The 24,013-nt window shown below is 45.0% G+C and overlaps 2 protein-coding genes across 15 annotated transcripts in view; one reads left to right on the top strand and one right to left on the bottom strand.

The window, feature by feature from the left end:
- Positions 1-24,013, bottom strand: part of DOCK7 (dedicator of cytokinesis 7) — a 1,498,361-nt gene that overhangs the window by 834,735 nt on the left and 639,613 nt on the right. The window lies entirely within an intron of this gene.
- ANGPTL3 (angiopoietin like 3) lies at positions 1,328-19,960 on the top strand. Its single transcript, XM_069635410.1, has 7 exons — positions 1,328-1,816; positions 3,681-3,791; positions 8,690-8,801; positions 9,602-9,715; positions 13,689-13,784; positions 15,634-15,906; positions 19,438-19,960. Exons 1-7 carry the CDS (start codon positions 1,328-1,330, stop codon positions 19,617-19,619), a joined length of 1,377 nt encoding a protein of 458 aa, XP_069491511.1. The 3' UTR covers positions 19,620-19,960.

The raw sequence follows: 24,013 nt of genomic DNA, 5'->3' as shown, positions 1-24,013 counted from the left end.
ATGGCTCCCGCCATCCATCTCTTCGGTGAGGCAACAAAGGGCCAAACACTTCAAAGAACATCTCATCAGCTGCTGATCTGGGAACAAGGCTGAGCGCCGCACTCTCACCCCGGAGAGATTAGCACTACTTTATGGTGCCCATGTGCTATATATATTGATATAAATCGTCACACTTCTGCTCAGGCTTTCAACAAGCTGTTCATGTGGCCGAGCAAGTGGAGTCCAGCCTTTTCCAGTCCAGGGTAGGCTGTGCACAGGACACGGCCCATAGAGTCGAGACATTCCTGCAAAATATGGAACCGTTGGCCTACCTGCAACAAGCCCCCATCCTCACCCGAGAAAATAACTCACAAGAGTTTGCTGCCAACCCTCTCCTACAGGCCGCATGTCCTATGTTTTTGTTGGGCTGCAGTCATATTCTTCCTAAACCCTTCCCTCCAAGAATTCCTGGTCAAATACCTCCTAAATAAGTCATTGTAAAGTCCATCGGGCCAGTGAAAAGTAGATACCATTTTAATTCAACTTTGCATGATCTTACTAGTAGAATTGTGACACTCTTTGTATTCTCATAATTTATTGTGTGTGCGTTGGTCAAAGGTCTATATAATTATTTTCAGGTATCATTTGTTACTGCTGTACTGTCTCTTGACTGCTTAAGTAACTGACTTCCATTGCACGAGTTGTCGCACCCAACCTTACACACCAAAGTAAATGCATTTAATCAATGTGAAATTGATGCAATGCTTTCACACTGTTACAAGAAAAGAACATTTCACCACAGTACAGCAGTGCCCATTGGTTTTGCTTTAAACTATAAGAACCACAATTAATAAAATAATTGTAGGCACACCATGATAATGCATTATTACAACAACAGCGTTCCTGTGGGTTTTATCTCATGGGAACCCATTTTTGCAATGCACGCTCGAGGACGGCTAATATCTTTCACCTGCAACTTCTTGCTCACTAAACACCCCTACAGCTCACGCACATTAGCTGTCATCCATAACAAGCTGCATTATGTTCATGGTTCAATTTTGCTATGGCTCGGTGTTACTTCTTCTCTCACACCGCGTGGGTATCCGAACTATAAAGCGGTTCTCGCTGCCCTTCAGCAGGTTCATTGCCCTCGACACCAAACCGATCAGGAGGAAGGTTACGACAGTTCAAGAGTATCCTGCTTAATAATCAACTATCCCTCCCCATCAGCCCACCACTGGCATGGACTATAAATACTGAGGTCCCTAACCACCCAGCGCGCCGGGCCTGGATGGGAGAGGGAGATATCTAAATTCTAAATTAGTTTAAAGTAGATAAATCAGACAAAATGAATGCAATCTTAATTCTACTTTGTTTTGCCCCAGCAATTATCGCCTCAGTTAAAATCGAAAAAGACGAGGCCACATTTGATGCCATCCCTACCGAGCCAAGATCCAGGTTTGCCATGCTGGACGACGTGAGGATATTGGCCAACGGCCTCCTGCAGCTGGGGCACGGTCTCAAAGACTTCGTCCAGAAGACAAAGGTGCAAATCAACGACATATTTCAAAAACTCAACATTTTCGACAAATCTTTTTTTGAGCTCGCCGAGCAGACCAACGACATCAAAGAGGAGGAGGAGGAGCTTAAAAAGACAACGACGAAATTGCAAGTCAACAACGAAGAACTGAAGAACATGTCTCGGGACATGAGCAACAAGATTGAAAACCTTCTGCAGGAAAAGACTCAACTTCAACACAAAGTCGGGGGCCTCGAAAAGAAATTCGCACAGATTGTGCAAGGGCAGCCAGAAATGCAAGAAGTGTCTTCATTAAAGGTAAGTTTACCAAGAAACCGGGGAGGGCACAGAAGCTCTACTGAGGAAAGGGTATTTAATGAGTTGCAACATGTAGATGGTCTCCTTGGTGATTGTAAGAGTTTTCCTATGTACATTTAAGGTATTACGTAGTTACTTCAACTACGGTTTGGTTGACTCTTGTAGGTCGTACAACATACATACATACATGTATGTTTAGTAGACCTATGGGGTGGGAGTGGTACCTTGGGAGGAGGGGGGAGACAACCAATTCAAAAAACAAAATTGTGCCACATACAAGATGCAACCAAATCGTGGTCGAAGTAACAGTGGTCAAAGTTACCACGTAGAGCCGATTCCATGTGATAATGTCCCCGCAAAAATGTTGCCATGCAAGAATGGTGCCTTTTTTTGCAGCAACTTCATATGGAGCGGGGGCCACCGCTGCTCCCATTTACCCCATATATTGTCACCATATATAATGTTGCCTATGCCGTTTCCCGGCGACTATATGTATGGCAACATTATATATGGGGACAATATTGCCTGATACCATAGTGCCTCTTGGTTGCTTGACATTTCTATAGTAAGACTGAATTTGAAACAATGCAAAAGGATAATCATACATTCATTGTGTCATCACATTATAGGACTCATTGCATGTTGTTACCAAGTCAACTAACGCTTGATTCTGAACATAATCTGTTTCCAGAAATATTGTCAACTGAATTACCAAATAAAATGAATTGATTTTCGAAATAACTCTAGAAATTAGCGGGTTTGGCATGCTCAGATCTTTATCGCACTCGACACAAAATTGATTGGGAAGAAAGTTACGAAATTTCAATGCAGTCCTGTTTAAAAGTAAATAACAAGATTTAGCCAATATCAAGGCCAGCGAGTTAAAGGTAATAACAAGCAACATTTAAAACCAGAGCTACCATGAGACTTTGCTGTGAGGTTTTTCACCCGATAACGGTTAAATGTCCAGTCATTTACACAGAAGGTCATACCTTCGTGTAGCCTGTGTGCAAATGCTCTCATTTTTGACAGTGCACCGGCGGATAATGTAATTTGCCCAGAATCACAACCCCATGCCTCCTAGATCCAAGTCAGCAGCTCAGCCACGGGTCCACTCCTCACCAAATTCAACAGCTCACCCTGTGGTCCAGACCCCACTGAATTCAACAGCTCGCCCACTGGTCCACAACCCAATGAATTCAGAAGCTCACCCACTGGTCCACACCCCCACCAAATCCAGCAGTTCACCCACTAGTCCACACCCCACCAAATTATCACCTAATAATGGGTGATAATTATGGATTGTAGAATAGATATAAAACCACAACATATTGCGAGCTGATCAAAGACAAGGCTCAAAGCACAATTGCGCTCTTTTACACTTCGGCACCTTTGCTCAGTAAAAAATACTCAATAATCAAATGTATCAATAAGCATTGAAATATCAATATGTTATCATGCAAACAAGTAGTAGAATGTATTCTAACACTGATGGGCGGATGAATAACGTGTCACCTACATACAATTTTTGAAACGTGTGTGCCCTTGCTTCTTAATAAATTTACATCTCACAGAAATACATTTCAATCTTCAATGAATGCAGCAATTTCAATACCAAAATAAGGCAGATAACTAGGTCCTTGCCTAGTTTCACATGACACATACAGGGTCTAGTAACAGTAAAGTCAGATCAGAGATCTACAATGTTGTCAATGATAAACATGATGCAAGATTATGAGGTCTTAGAAAATGTATATTTGGAAAAAAGGTCATCAGTGCATGCATCTGACTTTAGAGCGGTAGCATTCCCTCAATCTTTTTAAAGGCTAGCAATAATTGACCTCTTTTGTAATAATATTCACAGAATTTTGTTGAACAGCAAGACAAGAACATTAAACAACTACTGAACATTGTTCAAGAGCAGCACACACAACTCAACCAACAAAACAACCAAATAAGGGACCTCGAAGACAAGGTGAGCTTTTTAATGGTTTAACATCTTCAAAGTTTCCTTTACAGAAGAACTATTTTTATATCCTGGGGAGTGATGCGGCACTCCCCCAATGACGAATTTCTATGCTATACGAGCCGGTATGGCTCACAAAACCAGAATAGCCCGGAAAGTGGCCAATGGGAGGGCACCATCGCCATTCCCCCCGGGGGTCACTGGCGGCATGGCTGTCAATGTGGTGCTCCCTCTGATCACAGGAGCGTGCTGCTCGGCTCACAGCGTGACGCGCTCGCTGGGAGCCATGCGGCCATGTCCGTCAGTGCGGACTCCCTCTTCACTGGAGAGCTATGCCGACCTTGGATGGGAAGCACCTGACACGCACACCCCGGCATGAAATATGACTGACCAGTGCTGCATGGACCAGTACGCCTTAACTTTTTAGGGTGGGGGCCCAACTACCAGCGCTGCTGTCATTTGTTTTAGGGACATAATAGCTTTATAGACCACACCTTTGGGCCATACTGGCAGTTATGGCCCCTGAAGACCAAGTTAAAGGCCCAAGCCTTAAGTGAGGTCTATAAAGCTTAAGTATGCAATGCATTGGGTTGTGCCAATGCCTATAATGGCCGCCGAGCTCGACCTTCTGTTTAGTTGGAATATACTTGTATGAGTTGGAAAGAATACCTGAGTTAATGCCAATTCTTGAAATCACATCATGCCATTTCCAACAAGGTCACTCCAAAAGCCAATGCAGGCTACTGAACCTGCAGGGTCTTAATATAATGGGTGATTAGGATTGTCTTTCAGGGCCCAGCTGCAGGACCTGGACAGTAATTAAGGAAATATGTTTATTTGCCAAGTTATTGTTTGAATAAGCTACAATAAAACTTGGCACAAGTGCATTACCAGCATGTTCGTGTTATTGGTTCGCTCACCCCACGTTCCCCCACTCTTCCAGGATCAGTCGCTGCCCACTGCCCACTGCCAGAGATACTCTCCCACACCAAGGGTGTCTCAGAACATCTCCATAAAAGTACCTTACCCGAAAGGAACCACTACTGAGTTGTTGCTATGGCTACAGTAGACTGATGCACCAACGTGCCCGCTGTGACCTCCACGACTAACATTCTCAACCTCTAAGCTCAAGCAGAGGTTGTAAATAGGATAAGTACCAACAAAGTCACTCATGCACGATAAATAACCAATTAACCCAACAGACATCCAACAAGGGAGTACTACACCTCTAAAATCTTACACCTAGATATAAGGGCTGAGGGTTTGTATGCACAGGTTAATTTAAACATCAGAGTCTTCAACACAGCAATGAGTAAGTAAATATGAGTATTTTCTCCCTACAAATGTTTTAGAAATGGGGCTTGGAAACAAACCTTCTCGGCCGAACACTCAAGACTATGTAACCACTCACCCTTCCAAAATAGGATAAGTCCCACCCACATGCAATCCAGAAACAAAATCAAGAGCCATCACTTAAAGGAGGAGCTTCTTTAGGATAAGATACACCCCCTCACTACACTACATCCCCGCCCGATGAACACCCTGTACAGACCATTCTGTTCTACCCACAACCCACTTTCACAACTGTTACATGTTCTCCGTTAACTAGGCCCTGCTACCCTTAATGAAATGCAGTTAATTAAGCAATAAACCCTGATGGGTGGGACATTACTGGCTCAAGTAATGGCCCGGGGCTGAGTTACGGGCTAAGCAAAATTAGGGGTGGTGGGAGATGGATATTAGGGGTGGGGACTGTGGCGCAAGGAGCACTTACCGTAAATCCCAGTCGGGAAAAATGCGGCCACCCACTTCTGATGAGGCTCATACACAAGGTAAAGCTCCTGTTCCGAGCTTCCCGATTGGCTGGGAGGCCACCTGACCCTCCTGCTGGAGTTCTAATTAAACAATAAACCCTGACAAGTGGGATTATTAATAGGTCAGATAATGTTACGTGCTCAGTTACAGTGCCACGGACAGGAGGTGTTTACTTCTGGTAGCATCCCGAAATTGTGTTCTGCAATGCCAATAGTGATTTTTTTGTAAATTGAGAAATGGTGTGGTTGTCATATCTCACCTACAAAACAAGAGGGCCACGAAGGGAACTACACATAGTCCCTTCTCCATTTCCATGGCAGCCACTGCCACAAGCAACAGGGGAAGCACCAAGAAAACTCTGTGTTCCTGGCACCAGCAAGGGATGAGGAAGCTGCGTGTAAGCGGGCATGAGTGGGCTGTGGCAGAAGGGTTGAGGAAAGTGAATATTGGGGTTTTGGGGAGGGAGGGGAATGGGCACGGGTGAACACTTACCTCCATCCTGGCAGGGAAGATGGCAGCAGCCTCCCGCCTCCGAGGAGGCTTAAAATGCAGGCTTTATCATGAGGTAAATTCTCTGTTATGAGCTTCCCGATTGGCTGGGACGCCGCCTGACCCCCCCACACCTCCGCCCGCCGCTGCCGGGGTGCTAATAGCATATGTTGCAAGGGACTCTTCTCTCCGTGCACAGTAACCAGCAAGGGACTCTTCTCTCCGCGCACAGTAACCAGCAAATACATGCCTGTAACTTGAACTTATGTACAGTGCTCCACTGCTTCCAGGAGCTATATTGGCACCGAAAAAATAACAAAAACATATTTAATAATATAGTGTGGTTGGCACGGCAGATACAGCCGTTTGATACGGCAGAATGAGCTGTTTGAGTATCGTACCTGAATTAATGGCAAGCAATGCATCAATCTCAAAAGGGTGGAAGCTTAAACAGGCCCAGGCCCAATGTTAACCTGCGACCTGCAGGGCCAAGACAGACCTCAGCAGCAAGGTGCTGTCTGATTGGCTCCCACCTGGCTGCGACGCCTGGCATATACATACAGGGTGGGGCGGGTTGCTTTATGTCTTGGCCTCACGTGAGGGGCGCTGGAGAGATGCACGTTAGAACGCAACTCTTTCGGACACACTCTAATCGCGACTCTTACTGGAAAGGGTATGGCTGCGATGCCATGATTATTGCGAATTCTCTTATTTATTCACTAAAAGGGGCACAGTTTGGAAGCATCAAATGTGAACCCGGGCCAGCTAGTGCCATTCAGCGTTGCCCGATATTAGAAATGACATAATATGTAATGAACAGGCAATTGGCACAGGCGAAGCCCCCCACGTTGGCTTCCGTGTAGGCATGGGATAGGCATGAGACAGCCATGGCCATAATGGTGCTATTACCTAGTCATAAAAGGGCACCATGGGCATATGACAATGCTGGCAAATTCCTATCTAATGCCTATAAATAAAGAACAATTATATTAATTATATGAATTATACAATTATACACAAGGCAAACATTTTTGGTTTTGCCAATGCATGTTTTAAGTGATTTCAGTGCATGGAACAGATGCGAGGACAGACTGTTATAAATAAAGTGACTAAAGGCAAACTTAGTTAAGCCATTTTTATCACAACAGCAGCTCATTTACAGTATCAATTAAACCATTTACTATCAAAAGACTGCTCAGAAAGAACACTGGTAGGGACTACACAGCAGAACATTTGATGTTACTGTGTGATGGACCTAGTTCAAAAGTGATCGGGGAGGGGGGAGGTTGGGTGGGGAGGGGGGGTTTGGGGGAGGAGTCGGTGTTTAATGGGTGGGAATGGCCATAGGGATTAGCCTGGCCATGAACAGTCAATGGGTGGGCAAATAGCCAAACAATACCCTCAGTCTGGGCGTCCCATCTGACGTGCAATAGTTTCAGCCTATAGGTGGCACTAAGACACCAACTAAAAGACAAAGCTAAGATGCGCATGCTCAAGAACAGGCGAAACACCACACAGCCCTGTTGCCCTTTCTCAAAGAATTTTCCCCCCAGAAAAATGGCAAAAGCCGGAGCTACAGGTAGATACATTTTAAGTTGGTTCGTGTCAAGCCTTGAGCCTTCCAGAAGCTTCTTTTCTCTGAAAGCCTCCTGGGATTGTTAGCAACTGCCTTCCACCGAGGAGGCCCAAACAGGGAGAAAAGTAGCTGTGTGCATTTTAATAGCGTCCGTCTGCCCAGCACCGAAAAGTAAAAAAACATAAGACATTATTTTAAAGTAAAAGGTTGGCGGCTGAGCAGAATTTTTTCATATTTAAATATGCATTCAGTTGCAAACACACATTTCAGACTGAAGGCTTGTCCCGGATGAAGAGAAGGAGGGCTGGAATGAATGTCCCACCCCATGTATTTTCTACTGCATGAGTTTGCCCTTTTTTATTTCTACTTATCATGACGTTGCAGATCATGTGCCATATGCAAAAGGGTTGCAAATAAAGAAAAAAATTACATTTCGCCCAGATCAACAATCTGCCAACACTATAGGCCTCATCACGAGTTAGGTGGTAGCCCTTAAATGCGGTGGTAACGGTATTACTGCCGCATTTAAGGGCTGGCCCGATCACGAATCAGTCGCTAAATGGGCTGTAACACCTCCAGCTTTTGGCTGGAGGTGAAAATCCCATTTAGCGCCCTATTTTCAGCGGTATTACCTCCAGCTGTATTAGCACATGGTATTAGCACCAAAAATGTCCCATTGGATCCATTGAGGAATGGGGATTTACCGTTAACGCCCAACCTGTGATCCGGCGGTAATACCACTGGACCCATGGGCACTAACACTATTACCGTTGGGCAGTATTACAGCCGGGATACCGCCCAACTCGTGATGAGGTCCAATGTAACTGCCATGCTTTAAGTAGCAGTGTAAAAATTGCATTTTTAATTGTTCCCATTTTAAGTATCATATCAGAACCATGAGAGGCTGAATCTCCATAATACCTTGAAACTCCCGGTAGCCCCTGAAACGCATTTAATTGTCAATTTCCAAAAATGAGCTTGACTTTGTAAACCTGTAGCCACTGTGCTTAAATGTGCTTCCTTGCAGTTGAGCAGCTCTGGCTTTCAAGAAAGCATGAAGAACTCTTTGACCATCCGGCATCCAAGCCATGCAGCCACCAACCCGAAAAACTCAACATCGGAGACCCTGAAACAGAACGGTAAGGCCTGTGCACCAGGATTTACTACTGCTCCTTGGTGGAAAATGCACTGCCAGAGTCAATGCAGACCACCGTCATTTATGTAGGGCAAGACCTGCAAGGTGTCAATGGCAGATGAGGACTTGCGCTAGATGAGCCATCAAGAAGCATAACTTTCTGAGAATTAAAAAATAGATTGAGAGCTACAAAACAAATCAAACGAGAATTAATCATTATTCTGATCCACGTGCTCATTTACATATATATATATATATATATATATATATTGTTTGTGAATGAGGTATAGGTATTCACTGATCTTAATTATTAAAAATCGAATTAAAGGTGTTTTAAGAGCCATATAATTATTTTGTTTTAAATGGCAGTTTACAACACCAGTGGTAGGTCTTTCTACCTTAATTGAGCTGAAGGCCGCATCCAGGGAAGAGCCGAGGCTGGACTCTGAGGCTTTTCCTGTGATGAGCCTTGGACGAATTTGCATGTGCAGTTTTGAAGACCCAGCAGAGGGTCGCAAGTGGATCTTTGCCCTCCTACAGATTCCCGATCAGCCAATCGGGGGGCGCCTATGTGTTCCATGCAGAAAAATACACACAGATGTGGTGCAATTTTTTGGACCAAATGAAGCAGAATACTTTTTGTTGGACGTACTGGGTGAGGACAGGGAATAGTCAAGGAGGGTGAAGGGCTTAGGATGTAATCACCAGTCTGGGAGGCTGAGTAAAGGAAGAAGAATTTCTCCTGAAGCGGAGTATAAAGACTGTGATCACGTGACTCATGTACCTTGCAATTTACCTCCACAGATACCCCGTCGGACTGTAATGACATTTATAATGAAGGAGAACGCACAAGTGGTATTTACACCATCAAACCAAATGGATCAGAAGAATTTGCAGTGTATTGCGAAATGGCAGCTGGTAAGAAGGAATATTTTCAATTTGATTATTACAAGTAACTGCAAACTGATGCCAACTTAATGGCATCAGAAAACTGCTCTCACTCCTTAAGACACATCCAAAGAGCCCATCTATACATGCATATATTACAGAAGTCCCATGGTTGCCAGACTGACTAGCATAGGACGTTGTTCTAGTGCAGGGTTCTCCAACCTGCATCTATCCAAACGTTTTGGACTACAACTTCCATGATTCATCTCAATTGACTATGCTGGCTAGGGCTGATGGGAGTAATAGTCCAATACATTTGGCGTGCCAGTGGATAGAATGTTGCTTGATAAATGGAACACACAACTGAAGGATATCTACCTGCACCGCAGCTAACGCGTGTGCTTGGAGATATAACGTTTCTGCAGTTAAAATAAAATGTATTTTGAGGACATGTGCCAAATGCCCTTGCTCGAGTGGGAAGAGTGAGCAGGATTTTTGGAACCAAATCACACTTGAAGGTGGTTGTGATTACTTATATTTTGTACTGTTTAATGAACTATTTGTTGCGGCAGGTGCACAGACCCGGGGATCGAACCTGCGTTGCTCCTGTCGTCTTGCTTCCAAGGCGAGCACGTTGCCGCAAGAGTTGATGCCAGTAACACACTGTAACTGCAACATAGAATTGAAACAGTCATATCTTGCCCTCCCACCGCTTTTAAGTACTAGGGTTTGAAGGCCAATAGGAGCGCCCTGTGACCGTGGCCACCTCTTCTTTCACGGACATAAACCCCAGGTGGACCAGCCCTCTCCACGGTTGCAATAGCCTAGTCAAGGAAGCCTGCAATCATTTGGTGCCGTGGGTTTTCGAATATAACTATCCAGTGCCGAGTGCATCAACTAGAATTCTAATTGTTTTTTTTTCAAAACGCGCTTAATACCGGGGACCAGTTTCTAAACGCGATCCCGGGATTCGAATCTGTGTTGTTATGCGTTGTCTTGCTTACAAGACAAACTCTTGCCCCTGAGCTATCCTCCGGCCTAACTATCCACCATTTCCTGCACCTGACCTGTGCAGTTCCTTTTGTACGCAAGCAGGATCTCCAATGGACGTTATCCCTCTCGTTAAGTTCCCAAATGTTGCTGGAGAAGTCTCTAGGTGGTGCATAACCGGGGACTAAGCATTGCCAGAAAAGGATATTAAGAATTAGCAGGAAAAGGGCCAGGCCTTAAAGGCTTCCTGTCAGGTTAGTGGGCAGGGGCGGCGTGGACTGAAATCACCCCCCCCCCACCACCATGATGCCAGTAATGTTTTCCTATTGGGAGCAAGAGGAAGGAGTTTGATGCAATTAAATATAGGAGAACAGAGAGGGCAATTCAGGGCAGCACAATGATGACCTGGCAGGTGTGTATCCCAACAGTTATGAAATAGCTGCTGACTTCATGCCAACACAAAGATTGAGGCAGGATTCATGGAGCGGGGCCAGGCTTGTTTGAGAAAGTCAACCGGAAAGCCAAACCAGCTATTGGTGCCATCAGAGGGAGGGGAAGAGGGTGAGGCTGACAATGGGTCTGGAGTGTCTGTGGTTGCAATGAAGAACAGGAGCAAAGTACATATGGACAGGAGAAAAGATGACACTCTGGACACTTAACATGTATCGCTCCCAAGTGCATATCGTCTCCTTCCATGACTCATCCCCATGCTTCTTTCTCTAGTACACGATAGCACACATGTGGTGCTACTATGTACACATTTGAGTCCAAGAAGAAAAAGGAGCGAATCTGGACAATTTTTCGGATAATACATTGACATGTTATGTTATGTTATTTTGCACTTATATAGCGCCTTATATACCATTGGTATGGTCTGAAGGCGCTGGTAGGTTGAACGCCCTTGGGAACCGAAGTTCAGATCAGTAGAGAGAGAACGGAGAATCAAAAAGGTGCGTGTGAGCACTGGGTATGTGTGCAGCTCGTGCGGTACTCGTGTAATAGCTGCTTCTTAGCGGTAGATGTGGTGGTTTAGAGATCAGGAGAATGTGTTCGTTCTGGCAGGATTTATCCGGAACGGATGTGGCTGCGTTAGGCCTGAGGAAAACGCCTGGCTGGGGGTGTGATACCAGCAGTGTTTACATAGAATGATGTGGAGTAAGCGGCGGATGTTGGTATGAGAACAGTTATACCGAATGGTGTCATAGTATCTCTGTGTTCTAGTTGAGTGGTGATGTAAGGAGAGAGTAAGCGTGGTGGTGTGATATGATGGGTTATATGCTCTTTCAATGAGCACACTTCTAAATGCAACTTTCCCAGAGAGGGTACTGGGCGAGTTTATTGGGCACACTTCTAAATTCAATTTACCAGACAGGCTATTGGGCAGAGGGCTATTGGGTACACTTCTAAATGCAATTTTCACAGAGCGTCTACTGGGCATACTTCTAAATTCAATTTTCCAGAGAGGCTATTGGGCACACTTCTAAATTCAATTTTCTAGAGAGGCTATTGGGCACACTTCTAAATGCAGCTTTCCAGATGAATGATGGATTTTACAGCATACATTTTAGAATAAAATAAGTAAATGGCCATATAAGTTGAAATCGATTCTGTAGGGGCAGGACATTAAATACTTCAATACGTGCTGGGCCACCAACAGTACACAAGAGCACGTAGCAGAATATTGACATGCTGGCTGTGCCCAAAGAAAATCTCAAGGCCTATCTCAACAGGACATTCCAAGATTGCCAGTGTCTCAACAGGACATTCCAATATTGCCAGCGCAAAACATATCTTCATGCTGCTTGTGCCATGCTGCTCTATGCCCCATTTCATTTCTCCCCGTCACTCTTCCTGCCAAACTTCTGCCCCACGTAACTCTCCTGCCCAAGTGGCTCTGTCCGGCCATGCTGCAGCCCATGTGGTTCGGATTCCAGGCCTGCCCCGTGTCATCTCACTGTCCAGTTCTGCCCCACGTCCCTCTCAATGCCCACGTTTGCCTCAACTCAGAGGGGGCCGCACATAGGTCCATGCAGCCTTCACGCCATACAGGGGGCTGGAAGGAGGCGAGCAAGGGGAGGAGTCTGCCAACAGGAAATGGCTACGATGCGTCACATGCTATGTTGCGCCAGTAAGTGATGAACACACTGCACAAAGCACAGGGATTCTTGCTTGGTGGTTTAGGGGCAATGGCGAATATGGGGTGCAGTTTGGGGGTAACCTGTTTGTTTGTTGGTAGTGTTTGAGTGTTTTTAGGGAATACAATTCGTTCTTTTGGATTTCATGTCAACCTTGTAGACACCAGTTATATCGAAGTCATTTCTTTTGAAGCAATTACATTGAATAAAACTGAATATTCTTTTAAATTTTGGGGGTGGTCCTCCCCAAGGCCTCCATCCCAATAGTTTAACCCCTACCCCAACACCCAAACACACCCTTTGTACCCTCTTATCCCCTATATATTTCGATTCGTTTTTAAAAAAAAAACAATTTCTTCTTAGAAAATCACTTCGTAAAAACGGGTGTTGGCAAAAGAACGCAATGCCTTCTTTTGATCCATATTTGAGGGGATGAGGAAGAGGTGGAGTTTGGGGAACAGGCCTGGCCCAGAGCCAAGTTGTGCCCTGAAGAGGGATAATGAGAACTCCATTTGATGCTCTCTGAAGCGAGAAGAACGGGGCGGATGATTGTAGAAGAATTTTGCCCGAGTAGCGGAAGCCAAAACTAAGAGCAAGACAAACATTAGCATGAAGCAGTGGAGTCACTTTGCTGAAAATGTTGGGGGGGGAGGGTGACATGACATCTGAAGAAAAGGTGCCCCAGCCAAATGAATGGGGACAAAATATTGTGCCATGAAAGTCCCCCCTAAAATTACGCCCATGGCATGAAGCACAACTGCAGGAAGCCAAGCCTTCCATGGAAGAGAAACCAATAGACCATGTGAGGTTGTATTATGGGTTTGATACTCGTATTGAGATCCACCTTTTGCTAATCACCGATTTCCTTTTGTTGTCAGATGGCGCATGGACTGTGATTCAAAGGCGCATCGACGGCGCCTTAGACTTCAACCAGACCTGGAGAACCTACGTGAATGGCTTTGGTGACCTAAAGGGTAAGGACACTTATTTATTTATTTGACATTTGTAATGCGCACTTAGCCCAGGGGCAAAAGGCGCGCATGCTTAAGTATATGGTTACAGAGTACTTCTTCTTGACTGCTTACCCGTCTATGGTCTCCAGTGAATGTATAAAAGGACAGAACATCGGGCCTCATTACAAATTCGGCCGTGCTGGAAATAAAAATGTGTAATTCTGTTACTGCCACTTCTTTGTCAGATAACGGAATTGCCACAGTTTTTCCTGCACCACCAAATTATAATTTTGGGGCGGATTTACCTTCGGAGGAATCACAGTGCAGTAAATCCACAATTTTTTTTGGGGGGGGGTTGGGGGGAGTGCTGGATTCACCCCAAGTTGTTGCTGGGGGTAAATCCTCTACCTTCAAAAATCGGCACATTTACTGCATGGTAATTCCGCCGGCGATAAATCTGCCATAAATCCATATGGAGTGCTATGGACTTGAAAAAGGGGGAGTGGCGACTACGCCTTGTAATTACACATAACCAAGTGGGGGTAAAGGTAATCGAGTTTGGTGGTAATGCGGCAGAATTGCTATCAAACTCTTAATGAGGCCCATTGTGTGGGCTCGATAGCTGTCAATTAAATACATGTGGTAGCCTAGTGAAGGCAGCAGCTATTCAAAATAGTGTACAATTGAAATAACTACTATTATACAGCACATTCGTGTATATATGTCACCTCAGATTAAAATATAAACACTGCATTGCAAAATATATTCAGTATGAAGACAATCATAATCCGAGTATCAGGCACATTTCAGACATGTAACATGCATGTGCCCTTTACAGCCAAATAACTTCAGAATAATGCATGCATTTATGTTCCATGAATATTCAGTTTCTTTATTGATCGAAACTGCTGGAAGAAATTAGAGCACACATGGAAGTCACTTAAAGCAGACTTCGTAATATACAATGGACAAAGGGTTACAATTGGCACCTCATGCGTAAGTGAGATCGATGGCACCCGATGCCCTCGCGCCCATCCCCATAGAGGTAGCGCCGTTTCTGCGCATCAAACCGGTATGGCGATCCCTGCGCATTCATAGACAAAGAAACAGGACACATCTGCGAGCCAAGCGACACACTTCACCCATGTTTATTCTTTCAGAAAATAGAGGTCTTCTCTTTCACAGGCGTTTTATGCGAACATGTTGCGTTCTCAAACAAACTAGAACATCACATTTTCCAAGCAGCAAATAATGCCATGTTAGGTTTTGACCTTCTTTGGCAAACAGCTCATTTCCCAAACCCATTGTCCAATAATTTACAGCCAATCACAGCCTCTGGCGGTCTGAACGTCTGACAACACCTATATTTATTTTGGTTAATCATATACTTTGGCGGAGATAAAAAAAAAGACTATATAACCTAATCATTAAACAGCACGATGCAGCACCTAAAAATCACCTGTTTCAGGTGAAACCTTCCCTTTTTAAAAAAATTGTTTTATTTGAAATTCAATTTAATACATGCAAAGAAATATACTCCCCCGGATATATTTCTTCTGATATAATTCAGTGCAAAATCCCAAAATTCGGCATAACATAAATAAGTTCAAGTTATAGAAAAAATACAGAAAAACATTGATAAAGACTTCTACTTACAGTAAATTCATTCAGATCAGCCGTTCACAGAAAAAATTGAAAAAAAATGGCTATTTGATTTTTTGCTATATTGAGCAGAAAATTATAAGGAGTAACCCTGCTTTTAGCACTTACTGTTTTGGAAAGCAAAGAGCAGCGATCTAAAAAATGTATTGATTTGTTCATAATAAAGAGATTTGGTTGGAACTCTTAATGAAACAAGTTTCCTTTTCAGGGGACTTCTGGCTGGGATTGGAGAAGGTCCATTCAATTTCCCGGCAAACCGAGTACACTCTACATATTGAGATGGAGGACTGGAAGAACAATCAGCGCCACATAGAGTACACATTCACCTTAGGGGGCAAAGACATGGACTACAGCATTCTCCTATCTCAGACTTCAGGGAACATTCCGAGCGCCCTGACGGAGAATAGGCATGTCAGATTTGCGACCCCAGACCACAACAGCGATGCACAAGGGGATCAAAATTGTCCGGAAGGCTATTCAGGTACTGTTATCTATTAGCAAGCAAATCAATAAAGGTAGAGTAGCAGAGTAGGTAGTTCCCTAATGTGTCGATAAAGATGGAGTAGCTGTGTGGCAATAAGAGGTAGCATGGTGGTAAACCTGCAATAGCTAGGGGCACTGTTGAGTACGGCTTGTCTGTGCAGAAGGAATGTTATGATGTCGCGTGGAGTGTTCATGCCTGATTGTTGGAATGTATGTGTGAATGTTATAACCTGGTCAGTTGGTCAGCCCGCTGCCTTGCTGATGGGCCGCCAGTGTTTAGATGCCCTGCTTGTAACTTATATGTAACCTGATTGAATGCTTATAAAGATACATATTAAGGCAGTAATAAACCTAGCAAGTCAACCTAAGAAGGCTGGGAGCTGCATCATTTCAGGCACTTAACAAGAGTATGGATAAAGTAGGACTGATAATTAGCTGGCACAGAGGAATGGTAAATAGCTTGCATGTCCATACCAAGAGAGCAGCTGAATGGTAATTAGCAAGTGGAATTGACTAGTATCTCGCTGATGCAACAGTAGCTGAGTGGTATTCAGCTAGCATGCTGATAATGTTAGACTAGCCAAGTGGTATTTAGCGGGCCATCAAAGATAGCATAACTGACTGATAAGAGGATTCAAAAAGCTTAAGGTGGAAAGAGCCGTGAAGCTATAGCCTGATGTTTTCAACACTTGCGAGACAGTTGCGCTCCCATGCCTTTTTTGTTTAGTACGACCATTTATTTTGTAGAACAACATTTAGTAGAATTACTATCAATGGAACCAACATGGTGTCAATTGACAGTCCTAGAGTTGGCTTTACAGGCCCGCTCAAACACCTCCTCCCCCAGATACTCACCAAGGGGCAACAGATGCATGTCAGCCCCAAACGCCCATTTCCATACCTCTGGCAGAACTCAAGTACAGTAACAAAAAAAAGTGAGACTAAACCAAGGATCTATTGCATGTATGTGGGACTAGTGCATAGTTTAAACAGATGATGGTGCTAGAGCTTGCCACTGAGCAGCCAGAGGTCAGGATAGTCCCATGTCTGCCTTGCACAGTAAGGGTAGAAATTAGAAAGGCAAGGCAAAGCCCTTGCAGATGATGGTGCTGGAGCTTTTCATGAGCAGCCAGAGGTCAGGATAACCCCATTTCTGCCTTGCACAATAAGGGTAGAAATTAGAAAGGCAAGGCAAAGCCCTTGCAGATGATGGCACTAGAGCTTGCCACTGAGCAGCCGGCGGTCAGGATAGCCCCATATCTGCCTTGCACAATAAGGGTAGAAATTAGAAAGGCAAGGCAAAACCCTTGCAGATGATGGCACTAGAGCTTGCCACTGAGCAGCTAGAGGTCAGTATAGCCCATGTCTGCCTTACGCAGTAAGGGTAGAAATTAGAACGTCACAGCAATGCCCTTGCAGATGATGGTCCTAGAGCTTGCCACTGAGCAGCCAGAGGTCAGGCATGATAGCCCCATGTCTGCCTTGCACTGTAAGGGTAGAAATGAGAAAGGCACGGCAAAGCCCTTGCAGATGATAGCAGCCAGAGGTCAGGATAGCCCATGTCTGCCTTGCACAGTAAGGGTAGAAATTAGAAAGGCAAGGCAAAGCCCTTGCAGATGATGGTGCTAGAGCTTGCCATGAGCAGCCAGAAGTCAGGATAGCCCCATATCTGCCTTGCACAATAAGGGTAGAAATTAGAAAGGCAAGGCAAAGCCCTTGCAGATGATGGCACTAGATCTTGCCACTGAGCAGCCAGAGGTTAGGATAGCCCATGACTGCTTTGCGCAGTAAGGGTAGAAATTAGAAATCCATGGCAACGCCCTTGCAGATGATGGCACTAGAGCTTGCCACTGAGCAGCCGGAGGTCAGGATAGCCCCATATCTGCGTTGCACTATAAGGGTAGACATTAGAAAGGCAAGGCAAAGCCCTTGCAGATGATGGCACTAGAGCTTGCCACTGAGCAGCCGGAGGTCAGGATAGCCCATGTCTGCCTTGCGCAGTAAGGGTAGAAATTAGAACGTCACAGCAATGCCCTTGCAAATGATGGTGCTAGAGCTTGCCACTGAGCAGCCAGAGGTCAGGATAGCGCCATGTCTGCCTTGCACAGTAAGGGTAGAAATTAGAAATCCATGGCAACGCCCTTGCAGATGATGGCACTAGAGCTTGCCACTGAGCAGCCGGAGGTCAGGATAGCCCCATATCTGCCTTGCACAATAAGGTTAGAAATTAGAAAGGCAAGGCAAAGCCCTTGCAGATGATGGCACTAGAGCTTGCCACTGAGCAGCTAGAGGTCAGGATAGCGCATGTCTGCCTTGCGCAGTAAGGGGACACATTAGAACGTCACAGCAATGCCCTTGCAGATGATGGTGCTAGAGCTTGTCACTGAGCAGCCAGAGGTCAGGATATCCCCATGTCTGCCTTGCACAGTAAGGGTAGAAATGAGAAAGGCACGGCAAAGCCCTTGCAGATGATAGCAGCCAGGGGTCAGGATAGCCCATGTCTGCCTTGCACAGTAAGGGTAGAAATTAGAAAGGCAAGGCAAAGCCCTTGCAGATGATGGCACTAGAGCTTGCCACTGAGCAGCTAGAGGTCAGGATATCCCATGTCTGCCTTGCGCAGTAAGGGTAGAAATTAGAACGTCACAGCAATGCCCTTGCAGATGATGGTGCTAGAGCTTGCCACTGAGCAGCTAGAGGTCAGGATAGCCCATGTCTGCCTTGCGCAGTAAGGGTAGAAATTAGAACGTCACAGCAATGCCCTTGCAGATGATGGTGCTAGAGCTTGCCACTGAGCAGCCAGAGGTCAGGATAGCCCCATGTCTGCCTTGCACAGTAAGGGTAGAAATTAGAAATCCATGGCAACGCCCTTGCAGATGATGGTGCTAGAGCTTGCTACTGAGCAGCCAGAGGTCATGTCTGCCTTGCGCCTGGTGTTACCACCAGCCATTGAGGAAGGGTGGAGGTGGAGGCATGCACATGGCAGCTCATGCATGTGTGCACAATGGATGTTCTCCCGCGTGGGATAGCTGCACAATCATGCATGAATTTACCTTTGCAGTTACGCCATCCCTGTAATGTGCATATCCAATGGTGTGTCCAGACTCTTGACTGGGGCGGCCCAAGTGGGGCACCGACCTAAGCAGGGGTGGCATTGAGTACGAGCGCACTCACACATAATGATCTGAGTTTAGGATAATGGGGTGGCAAATCAGATTCCAGGGGTAGCACGCGCCACCCCAGGCCAGTCCCTGGACACGTCACTGTGCATATCTGCATGTGTTATGCACCCACCAGCAAATTGAACTTTCAGTAATGTGTGTTGACTTTCAGCATACATTTACATATTTCACACTCATTTAAATATGGGTATGTAAATCAGCCACTAGTTGCAGCTCTTAATGGTGCACATAGATTTACAGAGGGCTCTAAGACAACATTTTGAAATGTTTTAAAAACAATTACTGAAATGAACATCTTAAAATATGGATTAGAACGGTATCTCTAAAATAAAATGTTTCTTTTTCCACAGGTGGGTGGTGGTACACGGTATGCGGAGGAACCAATCTGAATGGGAAATATATGAAAGCCAAATCGAAGGGGCGATATGAACGAAAAAGGGGCGTCTACTGGAAGCCTGAAAAAGGCCGATTCTACTCGCTGAAGTCAACGAAAATGATGATCCAGCCGACGGATTTGGAGAATTTTGATTAAATCATCGTCACCATGTTGCCTTACAATGTCGAGACACACATGGGCATTCATGGCATACTTACGGTTGCCGCAGGCACATGTGAACCATGTGACATTTATCAAAGATGTATACATTTCAAGGCACTGGTATACACCCCTGAAACTCTGCTCGCTAGAGACTTCCCCGCAGCCAGTGTTCCCAAAACGTGCAGGTTAATGGGAACACACAAGGTGAACCACTAATTTAGGCGCAGGGCCTCTGTATTTCAGGCAGCTCTACGGGCCCACTACAGGTGTTTATATCATGCTCATACGCCAGAGACATAACCGATCCCCGTAGTAGGTCTTGAAGACTCACTTGATGCGTGGGCCATGCGTGGGCCATGCAGATCTGCGGATCATGATAGGGAATTTTGAGATGCGTGGACCATGCAGATCTGTGGATCAGGATAGGGAATTTCGAGATGCGTGGTCCATGCAGATCTGCAGTTCAGGATAGGGAATTTCGAGATGCGTGGTCCATGCAGATCTGCAGATCACGATAGGGAATTTCGAGATGCGTGGTCCATTCAGATCTGCGGATCACGATAGGGAATTTCGAGATGCGTGGTCCATTCAGATCTGCGGATCACGATAGGGAATTTCGAGATGCGTGGTCCATTCAGATCTGCGGATCACGATAGGGAATTTCGAGATGCGTGGTCCATGCAGATCTGCAGATCAGGATAGGGAATTTCGAGATGCGTGGTCCATGCAGATCTGCGGATCACGATAGTGAATTTGGAGCGACTTGCGGAACCATGGGCTTGGGCCAGATCTGGTACATTTCCTGAATCTTTAATGGAAGATTTGGATCAGGGAAGTGATTAAATGGCAAAGAAATCCCAACTGGCCAGGCGCTCGCCTGGAGAAATGCGGGGAGAATCTGTGAATTAAATGGAGAAGAAAAGAGAAGTGACGCGAAGGAAAAGAAAGGAAAATACAGCCTGTAGACTAGAGTATGCATGTTATAATATGATAAGAGGCCAAGTGGCCTACAGGATATTAAAACCGGAAGAGTTCCCAAAAGGATGATAACACAGTAAGGAAAATTCGGTCACAAGTGAATAGTGTGACAGTGGGTAACAACAGATCGGGACATTTCCTGAGGATTTCTAGGATTTTATGGGTGCCTTAGGCACTAGGCACTGTCAGACACATGTTAGATACGCCCAACTTAGCCTTTCATCCGTATGATGTTGATAAATGTGTGCCACTGAGTTAGGCAATAATACAATGAGGTATGCTCCTGATTCACCGGCACATTCCCAGCCCTAATGGCTTTTCAGAGGGACTGGCCTAAAAGGAAATGTCTGCATTATATCATGGCTCAACTCGGTGATGCTTTACTCACCATAAAGAAGGATAAAAGGCGGAGTTAAGTATGCCTAACATGGAAATAACTTTGCCACAGCCCTATTGTTTTTTTAGAGATACTGACCTGGTAGGCAATGTCCCCACTCTATTATTACTCAACTCAGTGGTACACCTACAGAAGATCTAGAGACTGAAGCAGATATGCATGCCATGTGACCCCCTCTTCCCCAGAGCTTTCAGCCATTTGTATGCACTCGGCCATGATTCGGGGTGATTCTGTGCATGAAAGAGGAAGACCTGAAAAGCAGAACATCTCGCCACCAGTAAAATCTCACAACAGAGTTGATTTCACCCCCACTGGTTGCCATTTTAGCTAATAAACTATCTCTTCCACAGATTATTTTCCCGTTCCAGCGTACAGAGACTTACCAAAGTGAAGGAATTCTTACTAGTTTAGATTGATGAGATCAAAGAAAGTGAGGAAATGTTTCTTTAAGTCACATTCCTGTGTGCCAAATAAACATGCATAAATCATGTCAAAAGAGATTGCAGTCTTAAAAACTAAACATGTTGGCGCGGCTGTCAGGCTTTGCCGCCCTGCACGAGGGAATTTAGAGTACCACATTATTAGGATGATGGCATGGCCCAGGTCACCAAAGCTCTACTTTCAGTCCAGGGCTTTCATTGAACAAATACATGCATTCTGGGAGTTGTAGTCTTGGTTAACTTGATTTGACCAAACAACACTCAATCCACGTATAGCAATGAATAGGATCAGGACATCCCTGGACTGATGTGCCACACTGACTTATCTGGCAACCCACCCTACGTATGATTGATATAAAAGTTAACACAATGACGTATGCCTGCAAACCAACAACGAACATGGCCTCATTTAAAGAAAGAGCACAAGCTCACCTTCCTGCAATTGTGCAATGGTAATTGTGCAAAATGGTATTTGTCGAAATAAAATGCACACGATTAAGCATTGGATAGTTTGGGCTATTAGGTTGCGCTATGAGCCAAAACTATTTCATTTGAGTGCAGCTAAGAGAGAGATGGGATCTGAGGAGGGACACAGAGCTGGTGGGTGTTGATTGTTATTTCCCCACCCATTTTAATCCGAATACATACGGCCATTCCCACCCACAACACATCCTTCTAGGATTTCTTTGAGGTACCTGTATCAAGAAGTAACATCAAACCTTGGCCTGCCAGTGTTCTTTCTAAACAGTCTTCTGAGAGGTCATGGCTTAATTGCAGCTGCAAATGCGTTGCTGGTGAAATAAGCATGTTTCAACCAAGTGTGCCTTCAGCCACTGTATTTATAAGCAGTGCGTGTGCTCGCACTGAAGGCCTGCTGAAAGCCAGCATTGGCAAAGCCAACAGTTTTGGCATGTGTATAGTTAGTAGATATGCATGTCCCAGGCTATGCTATCATCTACCCAGGTACCCTCACCCTTTTTCAGATGGTACCATGTTATGGCCAAGAGATGCCAGTATGGCAGTGCTTGTAAAATGCCTAGCCCATGCTTCCACAAGCCAGAACTGCTGGCTTTTCCAATGCTTGTTTTTCATTAGGAACCTAGACAAAGCATGGCCCACGCACTGAGAGTAGTAACTGTGAATTCGGAAGACACACTACAACAATACATGATCTGCTCCCATCCTGTGTTAACTGCATGCATATTTATGAAATCATTAAAGAACTATTTAAAGGAAAATTTAAGTAAAACAAATTAAACCGACACGACAGTAATAACCGAGTCATATTGACTCACCAAAACTTCTTTTCTATATCAAACACTTGTACTGTAAGCATTGCTACATTTTGTCATTTATAACAGTAAAAGTATGTAAACTATTTTGTTAAAGAGGAAAATGGAATTGTTGATGAAGTGTAAATGACAAACTTTACATGAATAAACATTTCTAATGTAATATTCCTTCAGGTGAATGATTAGTGTATTTTTGTGTCTTACATGAATATTAAGGATAAATTGCGCTCTTACTTAAAGGTACAAAATATTCTGAATTATGCTAGATGTAGCTAAAAAAGGCCAAGCAATCTTTTATGTTAAAAAGCGTGCTGGAGTCCGATGTCCACTGTCCCTTACAAAGACCTGCCACCAAGAAGGCACCCTTCTGTCACTAGTCGCTAAGGAGTCGTCTGGACCAGACTGTCAAACTCTACCCTGCTAACCATGACACCCCCATTACGCAGCTTTCTTCCATGTCCTCAGGCTTGGACCTTGCACTTATATGTGTGTGTTCCTTTTTTGGGGACAGAGAAGAGTTCAGTTAGGAATGCTTTTGTCCAGTCCGGTTCTGGGAGACGGTGGGGTCCCCCTCTCTTGTTCGTTTTATTGATTACTAGTGTGCAGGCTCGTGTGCAGGTTTTCATTCACACAGGAGGACCACCATAAATCATAAGCCTACAGTGCCCTCTAGCGGTGACAACCGGTGAAGTTATGCGAGTACATGGAAGTGCTCTCCTGCTCCTTTGGACATTGCTTAAATACGCCTAGGCAGCAAAGGAATGCCTAAAAGCCTGTGCTTAGGGAGCAAGACAGCCTGTGCATATATGGGTCTTACAAGGGGAAAGTAAGATCTTCAGAAGCCAAATGCACCAGAATACCCCCAAATCACAGATTTGAAAACCCGATCACCTTCCTAGACACTCACACACATGACCACTTTCTTAACCCTGTAAAATCTAAATATGTATTACAAAGTGGGGTTAATCATGCCTTTCATTAGACTAAGGATAGCCCAAGCACCACAGCCTTCCATTAAATACATCCACATGTCATTATTTTTATTCTTTCCATTCACGTGTTCACAAATATTATGTGCCCATGTTTTTCCTCCATTCTCCTCCTATAATTTCTTTCCCACCTTCCTTCCCTTAGTTTCATTTTCCTCCAATAGACTACAGTCTGGTGATCCTGAGGGAATGGTGGGGGGGGCGCAATATGCTCCAGGCCTGGCTCTAGCAGGGGGGACTGGCGGGCCAGGCTCCCCCAATGCCACCCTCCGCCCCCCTAGAAAGTAGGCTA

The sequence above is a fragment of the Ambystoma mexicanum genome, chromosome 1q (assembly GCF_040938575.1).
Source record: "Ambystoma mexicanum isolate Mex_15411 chromosome 1q, UKY_AmexF1_1, whole genome shotgun sequence".
NCBI classification, from domain to species: domain Eukaryota; kingdom Metazoa; phylum Chordata; class Amphibia; order Caudata; family Ambystomatidae; genus Ambystoma; species Ambystoma mexicanum.
Note: the sequence above shows the minus strand (reverse complement) of the source record. Positions and strands in the feature narration are given on the sequence as shown.

What these genes read in the sequence shown, in the direction of transcription:
- ANGPTL3 (XM_069635410.1), top strand. Translation starts at nt 1,328, where the DNA reads ATGAATGCAATCTTAATTCTACTTTGTTTTGCCCCAGCAATTATCGCC. An exon ending in AAGAAGTGTCTTCATTAAAG is followed by an intron (nt 1,817 to 3,680) that starts GTAAGTTTACCA and finishes TAATATTCACAG; the next exon opens with AATTTTGTTGAACAGCAAGA. An exon ending in TTGTCCGGAAGGCTATTCAG is followed by an intron (nt 15,907 to 19,437) that starts GTACTGTTATCT and finishes CTTTTTCCACAG; the next exon opens with GTGGGTGGTGGTACACGGTA.